The sequence below is a fragment of the Oncorhynchus tshawytscha genome, linkage group LG14, assembly GCF_018296145.1.
Source record: "Oncorhynchus tshawytscha isolate Ot180627B linkage group LG14, Otsh_v2.0, whole genome shotgun sequence".
Classification (NCBI taxonomy): domain Eukaryota; kingdom Metazoa; phylum Chordata; class Actinopteri; order Salmoniformes; family Salmonidae; genus Oncorhynchus; species Oncorhynchus tshawytscha.
In genome coordinates, this window is record NC_056442.1 from 25,887,471 (window position 1) to 25,900,384 (window position 12,914).

The 12,914-nt window shown below is 49.9% G+C and overlaps 1 protein-coding gene across 1 annotated transcript in view; it reads right to left on the reverse strand.

Annotated features, from left to right (window-relative positions):
* Positions 1–12,914, reverse strand: part of dpf1 (D4, zinc and double PHD fingers family 1) — a 50,228-nt gene that overhangs the window by 18,448 nt on the left and 18,866 nt on the right. The window contains exons 4-8 of the mRNA XM_042297225.1: positions 12,654–12,761; positions 12,240–12,367; positions 6,839–6,934; positions 3,610–3,688; positions 2,889–3,020 (exon numbers count right to left, since the gene is read on the reverse strand). Of these exons, the coding sequence (XP_042153159.1) occupies positions 2,889–3,020; positions 3,610–3,688; positions 6,839–6,934; positions 12,240–12,367; positions 12,654–12,761 (543 nt within the window). The remainder of the gene's footprint in view (positions 1–2,888; positions 3,021–3,609; positions 3,689–6,838; positions 6,935–12,239; positions 12,368–12,653; positions 12,762–12,914) is intronic.

Below are 12,914 nucleotides of genomic sequence, written 5' to 3' on the forward strand. Positions count from 1 at the left end.
ATGATGGGGGTAAAATAACTACATTTTAAAAAGAAGAAAGAGACTGGATTTCAGCAAATCTTCTACTCCATTTGGGTTTCTGCATTTTGAAAGTTCTGCATTTCAAAATATGTCTTGAAAACTTGATTGCGGACATGCAAAACATTCTGGGACTATATCAACAATGGACTAATGCAACAAATACTAAAAGATAGTTTTTTTGGGTGGAGTGTTCCTTTAACTTTGCCTGAACCAGGCTTACAGACTCTAGTCTAGCCATATTTTAGGGAGAATATTACATGAATAATGTATGGACCAGTTTCATTATAACCATTCATAGTAATATCATTATATATGGTGTAATATAAAGGAGGTGCATCTGCAACTCGACACTTAGCCTATTGGGAAAACCATAAGATAGAAACACCCACACAAACAATAGGCTTCTATTTTCATTTCACAAGAGGATTGAGTTTTGTGCATGTATTGGTGAGTGTGTGTGTGAGTTCGTGAGTGAGTTCGTGAGTGAGTGAGTGTGTGAGTGCGTGCGTGCGTGCATGTGTGAGTGAGTGAGTGAGTGTGTGAGTGCGTGCGTGTGTGTAGCAGGAGGAGAAGAGAGGAGGATAATAAACCTCTCAAATGCAACCAATGTCTTCTCTTTCACCCTGCAGAGTCCTGAAACTGCAGCACACACACGACATAACACAGAACACACAAGCATCAGCACCAGGACCCAGTGACGGACAATCCACTAAGACAGGCCAATCTAAACCAGCACTCAGCCAATTAACTCCAGGAGGTAAATGGGTATTCTTCTACAAGGACATTGATGTGGGGACGACTACAGCTGTGTTTCTGCCCGCGTCCCAAATGACACCCTATTCCCTACAAAGTGCCATTTGGGATGCAGCCTTGCTCAGTGTAAATGACCAACCGCGGACATGGAACGGGCTGGGGGAGAGAGGGGAACAAAAAAGACCCCCTCCCGACACACTTCCTCTCAATGTCCCTGCTCAGCCAATTAACACCGTCCAATTCAGGGCCGGGCTAGACAAACAGCATCACAGACATGCAGACAGACAGAAATGCTACCACATTGAACATTCTGTAGGATACTGCGTCCAGCGTGGGTTACTCTGACGTGACATGAGAGCGGAGGGTACATGACATAGTGCAGCAGCCAGCCTCAGGGTAGAGCGTAGAGCCCGCTGTAACACATGACATAGTGTAGCAGCCAGCCTCAGGGTAGAGCGTAGAGCCCGCTGTAACACATGACATAGTGCAGCAGCCAGCCTCAGGGTAGAGCGTAGAGCCCGCTGTAACACATGACATAGTGCAGCAGCCAGCCTCAGGGTAGAGCGTAGAGCCCAGCTGTAACACATGACATAGTGCAGCAGCCAGCCTCAGGGTAGAGCGTAGAGCCCGCTGTAACACATGACATAGTGCAGCAGCCAGCCTCAGGGTAGAGCGTAGAGCCCGCTGAAACACATGACATAGTGCAGCAGCCAGCCTCAGGGTAGAGCGTAGAGCCCGCTGTAACACATGACATAGTGTAGCAGCCAGCCTCAGGGTAGAGCGTAGAGCCCGCTGTAACACATGACATAGTGCAGCAGCCAGCCTCAGGGTAGAGCGTAGAGCCCGCTGTAACACATGACATAGTGCAGCAGCCAGCCTCAGGGTAGAGCGTAGAGCCCGCTGTAACACATGACATAGTGCAGCAGCCAGCCTCAGGGTAGAGCGTAGAGCCCGCTGTAACACATGACATAGTGTAGCAGCCAGCCTCAGGGTAGAGCGTAGAGCCCGCTGTAACACATGACATAGTGCAGCAGCCAGCCTCAGGGTAGAGCGTAGAGCCGCTGTAACACATGACATAGTGCAGCAGCCAGCCTCAGGGTAGAGCGTAGAGCCCGCTGTAACACATGACATAGTGCAGCAGCCAGCCTCAGGGTAGAGCGTAGAGCCCGCTGTAACACATGACATAGTGCAGCAGCCAGCCTCAGGGTAGAGCGTAGAGCCCGCTGTAACACATGACATAGTGCAGCAGCCAGCCTCAGGGTAGAGCATAGAACCCGCTGTAACACTGTAACACATGACATAGTGCAGCAGCCAGCCTCAGGGTAGAGCGTAGAGCCCGCTGTAACACATGACATAGTGTAGCAGCCAGCCTCAGGGTAGAGCGTAGAGCCCGCTGTAACACATGACATAGTGTAGCAGCCAGTCTCAGGGTAGAGCGTAGAGCCCGCTGTAACACATGACATAGTGCAGCAGCCAGCCTCAGGGTAGAGCGTAGAACCCGCTGTAACACATGACATAGTACAGCAGCCAGCCTCAGGGTAGAGCGTAGAACCCGCTGTAACACATGACATAGTGCAGCAGCCAGCCTCAGGGTAGAGCGTAGAGCCAGCTGTAACACATGACATAGTGCAGTAGCCAGCCTCAGGGTAGAGCGTAGAACCAGCTGTAACACATGACATAGTGCAGCAGCCAGCCTCAGGGTAGAGCGTAGAGCCAGCTGTAACACATGACATAGTGCAGCAGCCAGCCTCAGGGTAGAGCGTAGAACCCGCTGTAACACATGACATAGTGTAGCAGCCAGCCTCAGGGTACAGCGTAGAACCTGCTGTAACACATGACATAGTGCAGCAGCCAGCCTCAGGGTAGAGCGTAGAACCCGCTGTAACACATGACATAGTGTAGCAGCCAGCCTCAGGGTACAGCGTAGAACCTGCTGTAACACATGACATAGTGCAGCAGCCAGCCTCAGGGTAGAGCGTAGAACCCGCTGCAACACATGACATAGTGTACCAGCCAGCCTCAGGGTATAGCGTAGAACCCGCTGTAACACATGACATAGTGTAGCAGCCAGCCTCAGGGTAGAGGGTAGAACCTGCTGTAACACATGGACTCACGCTTGTGGTTGTTCTTGCGCTGGAAGGGCAGGGTGTGTCGCTCAGAGTCCTCCTCTCCCTCCTCGTCCGCTAGGTGTGTGTGAGTGTAGTGGTAGCTCAGGCCCGGACGGTTTTTATAGCGCTTCCCACAGACTGGAACACACACACAAACACACACACACACACACACACACACACACACACACACACACACACACACACACACACACACACACACACACACACACACACACACACACACACACACACATATATACACACACACACACACACACACAAAATCAAGAGACATAACTAAATGCAGCCCAATACAATCAGCATAACATACTTATACCATATCTATCAATCATGCGCCACTGAAAATAGATACACTCACAATGAATGAATGCTGATCCATCGCGAGCTAATGCCATGTCACCGTTTCAGTTGGAATATTGCTCGATAGATTGCTCTATAGTGTTCCCGTTAAACGCTTGTTGTTCTAGCAGCCTTAACAGCGCTCTCATTCCCACTAGAGGAGTTGTCCCCTTAACATTGGCAGTGAGAGAATTGCTTGCTTCGTGCAGAGGGGAGACAGCAGCCATATGCTTGCCAGCGTAGTTTAGCCTGCACTAACAATGTTGTCTATGGCTCTTAGACATGGTGTGTCTGTGTGTCTGTGTGTCTGTGCGTGCGTGCGCGCATGTTTGTGTGCGTTCACGTGCGCTCGTGTGATACTCACTGTCACAGACGTACGGCTTGTCCCTGTCCTCAATGGTGCTGGGTTCTTGTCTCTTCCTCATACCCCCTACACCACAGGCCTGCAACGAGAACACAGACGGGTGAACGGAGTTCACACACACACACACACACACACACACACACACACACACACACACCATAATCATCTGCTACTTTAACAGGTGCCCCCCCCCTTCACTCTAATCACTCTTTCCTCAGACAGGCAGGGTTGATGACACCTACCAGGGAACTTCAAGCTCCAATTAACAACATGGCTGTTTGGATGACAGATACAGTCTTACAGCCTGCAGCGAGGCTTCACACAGGACGGAGAGAGAGAGACGCCTTTCTCGTCTAATAAGAGTTCTTTAGAATGCATCCACATACGTGATCTGATAACTCACTGCATGTCGAAATACTGTGCATACAATGTCCTGTATCTAATGCCCACACGACCATTCATACACTACTAATACACTTGCAATAATGACTTGTTTCCAACCTCCCTCCCAAAATGTATGAATTGAGTATAGTGAACTGAGATATGAATATGTATCTGTTTTATCTTTAAAGCTGAGAGGGGGGGGGTGGCTTCTTGGTACTCAGTGTACGGCTGCTACTGTACGTCTGACTGCCTGAGAGAAGAGGAGCGGGCAGGAGAGAGGAGCCGGAAAGAGAAGAGAAGAGCAGAGAAGAGAAGCGGGCAGGAGAGAGGAGCCGGAAGGAGAAGAGAAGAGAAGAGAAGCGGGCAGGAGAGAGGAGCCGGAAGGAGAAGAGAACAGAACAGAAGAGCAGAGAAGAGAAGCGGGCAGGAGAGAGGAGCCGGAAGGAGAAGAGAAGAGCAGAGAAGAGGAGCGGGCAGGAGAGAGGAGCCGGAAGGAGAAGAAAAAGAGAAGAGCAGAGAAGAGCGGGCAGGAGAGAGGAGCCGGAAGGAGAAGAGAAGAGCAGAGAAAGAGAAGCGTGCAGGAGAGAGGAGCCGGAAGGAGAAGAGAAGAGCAGAGAAGAGGAGCGGGCAGGAGAGAGGAGCCGGAAGGAGAAGAGAAGAGCAGAGAAGAGGAGCGGGCAGGAGAGAGGAGCCGGAAGGAGAAGAGAAGAGAAGAGCAGAGAAGAGGAGGGCAGGAGAGCGGAAGGAGAGAGAAGAGGAGAGAGAGCAGAGAAGAGGAGCGGGCAGGAGAGAGGAGCCGGAAGGAGAAAGAAGAGAAAGAGAGGAGAGAAGAGGAGCGGGCAGGAGAGAGGAGCCGGAAGGAGAAGAGAAGAGCAGAGAAGAGGAGCGGGCAGGAGAGAGAGGCCGGAAGGAGAGAGAGAAGAGGAGGAGAGGAGAAGAGCAGAGAGGAGCGGGCAGGAGAGAGGAGCGGAAGGAGAAGAGAAGAGAACAGAAGAGGAGAGAAGAGGAGCGGGCAGGAGAGAGGAGCCGGAAGGAGAAGAGAAGAGCAGAGAAGAGAAGAGAAGCGGGCAGGAGAGAGGAGCCAGAAGGAGAAGAGAAGAGCAGAGAAGAGGAGCGGGCAGGAGAGAGGAGCCGGAAGGAGAAGAGAAGAGAAGAGCAGAGAAGAGAAGAGAAGCGGGCAGGAGAGAGGAGCCGGAAGGAGAAGAGAAGAGCAGAGAAGAGGAGCGGGCAGGAGAGAGGAGCCGGAAGGAGAAGAAAAGAGAAGAGAAGAGCAGAGAAGAGAAGAGAAGCGGGCAGGAGAGAGGAGCCGGAAGGAGAAGAAGGAGAAGAGCAGAGAAGAGAAGAGAAGCGGGCAGGAGAGAGGAGCCAGAAGGAGAAGAGAAGAGCAGAGAAGAGGAGCGGGCAGGAGAGAGGAGCCGGAAGGAGAAGCAGGAGAAAGAGAAGAGCAGAGAAGAGAAGAGAAGCTTCCACCCTCTCAGCAGGAGAGAGGAGCTTCCATGAAGGAGAAGAGCAGAGAAGAGAAGAGAGAGAGAAGCGGGCAGGAGAGGAGCCGGAAGGAGAAGAGAAGAGCAGAGAAGAGGAGCGGGCAGGAGAGAGGAGCCGGAAGGAGAAGAGAAGAGAAGAGCAGAGAAGAGGAGCGGGCAGGAGAGAAGAGCCGGAGGAGAGGGAGAGGGCTTCCACCCTCTCAGTACAGCAGGAGGAGAGGGAGAGGGCTTCCACCCTCTCACTACAGCAGGAGGAGAGGGAGAGGGCTTCCACCCTCTCAGTACAGCAGGAGGAGAGGGAGAGGGCTTCCACCCTCTCAGTACAGCAGGAGGAGAGGGAGAGGGCTTCCACCCTCTCAGTACAGCAGGAGGAGAGGGAGAGGGCTTCCACCCTCTCAGTACAGCAGGAGGAGAGGGAGAGGGCTTCCACCCTCTCACTACAGCAGGAGGAGAGGGAGAGGGCTTCCACCCTCTCAGTACAGCATAAAGGAGAGGGACCAGGGCTTCCACCCTCTCAGTACAGCAGGAGGAGAGGGAGAGGGCTTCCACCCTCTCACTACAGCAGGAGGAGAGGGAGAGGGCTTCCACCCTCTCACTACAGCAGGAGGAGAGGGAGAGGGCTTCCACCCTCTCAGTACAGCAGGAGGAGACGGAGAGGGCTTCCACCCTCTCACTACAGCAGGAGGAGAGGGAGAGGGCTTCCACCCTCTCACTACAGCAGGAGGAGAGGGAGAGGGCTTCCACCCTCTCAGTACAGCAGGAGGAGAGGGAGAGGGCTTCCATGAGGATTTGATAGCACCACTTGAGAGGCTGGAGTTTGCATAACTCGCAGTGGCTCCTACGTACTAGACAAGAGAGTCAGCTAGCGCTCTGAAATGTGAAGGGAACTGGATGGAGGGAGGAAGCCTGTAACTGTCTCATTCAGGGCGATGGATCAGTTGACCGGCTGTTTAACCTCCATTAATGCTTTTTCTATTAGTTACTTCTCTTGATAAATAGCAAAGTGTTAACGGGAAGTTGAAAGAGAAAAGAGAGGATGAGTGAAATTAAATTAAAAGTTCAAATTCAAGTAACATTTCAAATACAGTAACATTTCAAATAGACAGGAGGAGTGAAATTACAATATGAGCAAAATGTGAGAAGGAAGTTTAGTTGAAGCAGTTTTGGTATACACATGGATACACACTACATGCGATGCAATTGGAAGCGGAAGTTTCAGATCTCCCATTTATGTCAAATGTTGCGGTGCATTAACTCATAGCACTCTTGTGTATTTGCGAGAGGAAAATGTTGCCCTATGCAGTGACAACATACAGGTACAGTAGATGGCTGTATCGTCCTGTGTGTTTCACTCGTCTTACCCGTCCTTCGCGGTTCTTGCGGTTCTTGCGTTTGGGGACGTCCTCTTCCATCTCCTCCGCTTCCAGTTCATGGGGGAAATCACCGACCAGCAACTTCTGAAGCAGAAGACACACCAGAACATCAGAGGAGCAGCTCAGACGAGATATCAGCAGGGAGGAGCTCCAGGGAGGGGCTTGCCGGTGCTGAAGCACCCTCAAAATAAGCCTAGCATCTCCACTAGCTCCCCCAGTGAATTCCTGGTGCTGCAACTGGATAACAGTACAATAAAACAGGGACCAGCTCATACATGGGACAAAAACAAATAGAGAGATACACAGAGAGAAAGAGAGGGAGAAAGATACACAGAGAGAGAGATGGAGAGATACAGAGAGAAGAGAGAGGGAGAGATACAGAGAGAAAGAGAGATACACACACAGAGAGAGAGAGATACACAGAGAGAGAGGGATACAAAGAGAGAGAGGGAGAGATACAGAGAGAAAGAGAGATACACACACAGAGAGAGAGAGATACAGAGAGGGAGAGATACAGAGAGAAGAGAGAGGGAGAGATACAGAGAGAAAGAGAGGGAGAAAGATACACAGAGAGAAAGAGAGGGAGAAAGATACACAGAGAGAGAGATGGAGAGATACAGAGAGAAGAGAGAGGGAGAGATACAGAGAGAAGAGAGAGGGAGAGATACAGAGAGAAAGAGAGATACACACACAGAGAGAGAGAGATACACAGAGAGAGAGAGATACAAAGAGAGAGAGGGAGAGATACAGAGAGAAAGAGAGATACACACACAGAGAGAGAGAGATACACAGAGAGAGAGATGGAGAGATACAGAGATGGAGAGAGATACAGAGAGAAGAGAGAGGGAGAAAGATACACAGAGAGAGAGATGGAGAGATACAGAGAGAAAGAGAGAGAGAGAGAGAGATACAGAGAGAGAGAGATACAGAGAGAGAGAGATACAGAGAGAGAGATAGATACAGAGAGAGAGAGAAAGAGATACAGAGAGAAAGCGAGAGGGAGAAAGATATACAGAGAGAGAGAGATACACACAGAGAGAAAGAGATACAGAGAGAAAGAGAGAGGGAGAAAGATATACAGAGAGAGAGAGGGAGAGATACAGAGAGAAAGAGATACAGAGAGAAGAGAGAGGGAGAGAGATAGAGAGAGAGAGATACAGAGAGAGAGAGAGATACACACACAGAGAGAGGAGAGATACAGAGAGAGAGAGAGATACAGAGAGAGATACAGAGAGAGATAGATACAGAGAGAGAGAGAAAGAGATACAGAGAGAAAAGAGAGGGAGAAAGATATACAGAGAGAGAGAGGGAGAGATACAGAGAGAGAAGAGAGAGGGAGAAAGAGATACAGAGAGAAAGAGAGAGGGAGAGATACAGAGAGAAAGAGAGAGGAGAGATACAGAGAGAGAGAGGGAGAGATACAGAGAGAAAGAGAGATACACACACAGAGAGAGAGAGATACACAGAGAGAGAGATGGAGAGATACAGAGAGAAGAGAGAGGGAGAAAGATACACAGAGAGAGAGATGGAGAGATACAGAGAGAAAGAGAGATACACACACAGAGAGAGAGAGAGATACAAAGAGAGAGAGAGATACAGAGAGAGAGAGATACAGAGAGAGATAGATACAGAGAGAGAGAGAGAAAGAGATACAGAGAGAAAGCGAGAGGGAGAAAGATATACAGAGAGAGAGAGATACACACAGAGAGAAAGAGATACAGAGAGAAAGAGAGAGGGAGAAAGATATACAGAGAGAGAGAGGGAGAGATACAGAGAGAAAGAGAGAGGGAGAAAGATATACAGAGAGAGAGAGATACACACAGAGAGAAAGAGATACAGAGAGAGATACACACAGAGAGAAAGAGATACAGAGAGAAAGCGAGAGGGAGAAAGATATACAGAGAGAGAGAGATACACACAGAGAGAAAGAGATACAGAGAGAAAGAGAGAGGGAGAAAGATATACAGAGAGAGAGAGGGAGAGATACAGAGAGAAAGAGAGAGGGAGAAAGATATACAGAGAGAGAGATATACACACAGAGAGAAAGAGATACAGAGAGAAGAGAGAGGGAGAAAGATATACAGAGAGAGAGAGATACAGAGAGAAAGAGAGATACACACACAGAGAGAGAGAGAGATACAGAGAGAGAGAGATACAGAGAGAGAGAGATACAGAGAGAGATAGATACAGAGAGAGAGAGAGAAAGAGATACAGAGAGAAAGAGAGAGGGAGAAAGATATACAGAGAGAGAGAGGGAGAGATACAGAGAGAAAGAGAGAGGGAGAGATACAGAGAGAAAGAGAGAGGGAGAAAGATATAAAGAGAGAGAGAGATACAGAGAGAAAGAGAGAGGGAGAAAGATATAAAGAGAGAGGGAGAAAGATATACAGAGAGAGAGAGATACACACAGAGAGAGAGAGATACAGAGAGAGAGAGAAAGAGAGAGAGAGAGATACAGAGAGAGGGAGAGAGAGATACAGAGAGAGAGATAGATACAGAGAGAGAGAGAGATACGGGGAGAGATACACAGAGAGAGAGAGAGAGAGATACACAGAGAGAGAGAGAGAGAGATACACAGAGAGAGAGATACACAGAGAGAGAGGAAGAGAGAGATACAGAGAGAGAGAGAGAGATACACAGAGAGAGAGAGAGAGAGATACACAGAGAGAGAGATACAGAGAGAGAGATAGATACAGAGAGAGAGAGAGATACGGGGATAGATACACACAGAGAGAGAGAGAGAGAGAGAGAGATACACAGAGAGAGAGAGAGAGATACACACAGAGAGAGAGAGAGAGAGAAATACAAAAAGAGAGAGATACACAGAGAGAGAGATACAGAGAGAGAGATACAGAGAGAGAGAGAGAGATACACAGAGAGAGAGAGAGAGATACAAAGAGAGAGAGAGATACAAAGAGAGAGAGAGATACAGAGACAGAGTGAGACACAGAGACAGAGAGAGACACCGAGACAGAGAGAGACACCGAGACAGAGAGAGACAACGAGACAGAGAGAGACACCGAGACAGAGAGAGACAACGAGACAGAGAGAGACACCAAGACAGAGAGAGACACGGAGACAGAGAGAGACCCATAGACAGAGAGACACAGAGAGACGCCGAGTCAGAAAGAGACACCGAGACAGAGAGAGACAGAGAGAGACACAGAGACAGAGAGAGACACGGAGACAGAGAGAGACCCATAGACAGAGAGACACAGAGAGACGCCGAGTCAGAAAGAGACACCGAGACAGAGAGAGACAGAGAGAGACACAGAGACAGAGAGAGACACAGAGACAGAGAGAGACAGAGAGTCAGAAAGAGACACAGAGACAGAAAGACACAGAGAGACACCGAGTCAGAAAGAGACACAGAGACAGGGAGAGACACAGAGAGACACCGAGACAGAGAGAGACCCATAGACAGAAAGAGACACAGAGAGACACCGAGACAGAGAGAGACACCGAGACAGAGAGAGACACCAAGACAGAGAGAGACACAGAGACAGAGAAAGACACAGAGACAGAGAGAGACACCGAGACAGAGAGAGACACAGAGACAGAGAGAGACACCGAGACAGAGAGAGACACCGAGGCAGAGAGAGACACGGAGATGGAGAGAGACCCATAGACAGAGAGACACAGAGAGACACCGAGTCAGAAACAGACACAGAGACAGTAAGTCCACAGGAAAATCAATAAATTAGACCAGTAAGGGTGGCCTCCCCTCCTTTTAACACAACCCCCCCCCCTCTTAAACTACTAGTGACCAGGAGAACACTATGCTGTTATTCATGTAGGAGTGAAAGAAACACTTCCTCTCATTGGCAAAAAGTATCAACATATTCTGCAAATAGAAAGTACAACACATGGGCCTGTGAAAGTATCCTTCACAAATAACAAAGAGAGGTGACAAAAAAACAAGTGTCACAAGTGACAAATGAACAAACTCTAAGATGAGATGAGCATATGGAGAGAAGCTGTAATGGAGGAGGAAACCAAAGCCCTCCTCTGTTAGCTTCCTGCTGGGTATAGGAGCTAGGCAAGGCCCAGAGAAGCTGTAATGGAGGAGGAAACCAAAGCCCTCCTCTGTTAGCTTCCTGCTGGGTACAGGAGCTAGGCAAGGCCCAGAGAAGCTGTAATGGAGGAGGAAACCAAAGCCCTCCTCTGTTAGCTTCCTGCTGGGTATAGGAGCTAGGCAAGGCCCAGAGAAGCTGTAATGGAGGAGGAAACCAAAGCCCTCCTCTGTTAGCTTCCTGCTGGGTACAGGAGCTAGGCAAGGCCCAGGGTCAGAGGCCTAGCCCCAACGGAGCCCCGGGCTTGCTGTGTGGGCCATTTATTGAAGCGCTAATTGGCTAATTGTCGACCTTAGGGAAGGAAGACGTCTGGAGCAGGTGCGGTAGGGACTGGAGACACGGAGCTCACAGAGGAGATGACAGCTCATCCGGAAGAGGAAGCAGGCACACACATATTCAGAAACACACACATCAGCGCTCTCTCTCTCCCTCCTAAACACACACTCATACAGTCTCTGTCCAAAACACACACTTCATCTGGGGAGGAGGAGAGGAACTGTGCCAGTGGGGGACTGTCATGGATGCAGGGGATGTGTCACTGCCAACCAGAGTCACTGATACTACAGACGGAGCCATGAGAGGGAGGGAGAGGGAGAGAGGAGAGAGGAGAGAGGGAGCAGAGAAGAGGGAGAGAGAGAAGAGAGAGAGAGAAGAGAGTGGAGAGGGAGAGAGAGAGAGAAGAGGGAGAGAGAGAAGAGAGAGAGCAAGAGAGGGAGAAGAGAGTGGAGAGAGGAGAGAGGAGACAGGAGAAAGAGGAGAGAGGAGGAGGAGAGGAGAGAGAGGAGGAGAGAGGAGGAGGAGAGAGAGGAGGGAGGAGAGAGAGAGAGGAGAGAGAGAGAGAGAGGGAGAGAGAGAGGAGGGAGGGAGAGAGAGGGAGGAGAGAGAGAGAGAGAGGAGAGAGAGAGAGAGAGAGAGGAGAGGAGAGGAGAGAGAGAGAAGAGAGAGGAGGGAGGAGAGAGAGGAGAGAGAAAGAAGAGAGAGTAGGGAGGAGAGAGAGGAGAGAGAAAGAAGAGAGAGGAGGGAGGAGAGAGAGGAGAGAGAAAGAAGAGAGAGTAGGGAGGAGAGAGAGGAGAGAGAAAGAAGAGAGAGGAGGGAGGAGAGAGAGAGGAGAGAAAGGGAGCAAGAGGGGCATAAAGAGTGAGAGTGAGAGAGGGAGGAGAAGAAAGAAACTACACAGCAACTCCAAGGTGAAGATGTAGAGGAACACGTCAGCGGGCTCGGAGAGAGCATGAGAGATGGAGACTAGAACGTGTGCGTGTGTGTGTGTGTGTGTGTGTGTGTGCAGGCCACCATGAGTGATTCTAAGCTCCTCTTACCTGGCACTCGCTCATAGGTTCCTCTTCCTTAGTTTCCACCTTCTTGTCCAGAGTCTCTCCACTGAGCAGTGATTCCAACACCGGCCCCTCCGGCAAGCCCCCTTCCTTCTTCAGAGACGCCTCGTAGTCTGAACACACACACACACACACCATACCGTACGTTAGTATCCCCCCACCAATACACACATAACAGTAACACTCACCCTGCTAATACATGTTAGACTTCATCCCCAGCTATCACTTTGCCCTGACAGACTAACACAACAGCTCCTAACACTGTCTGGAACGGAGCAGATGGAATGGAATCAAACACCTGGAAACCACTGATGTATTTGATACCGTTCCACATATCCCACTCCAGCCATTACCATGAGGCAGTCATTGTAATTCCAGGTTTTCCTGTCTGTCTCGTACCGATCTTAAACTCAATGGGTCCGAGGCGCGGGTCCTCCAGAATGTTTAGCCGTCTCTTCTTGCGCCAGCAGCGCGCAGGATAAGTATACAGCTGTCCTGGGGCCAAACCTGGGGGCCAAACAACGCCAGAGGAATGAAGTCATGTGAAAAGCTGCTAATGCAGACACAGCTATGATGAAGGCGTTGAGGCCATGATGTTGTCTACTTGCAATGATTCTGTAGGTGAATATAATTTTATATCCACTTCAAAAATAGTTTTTT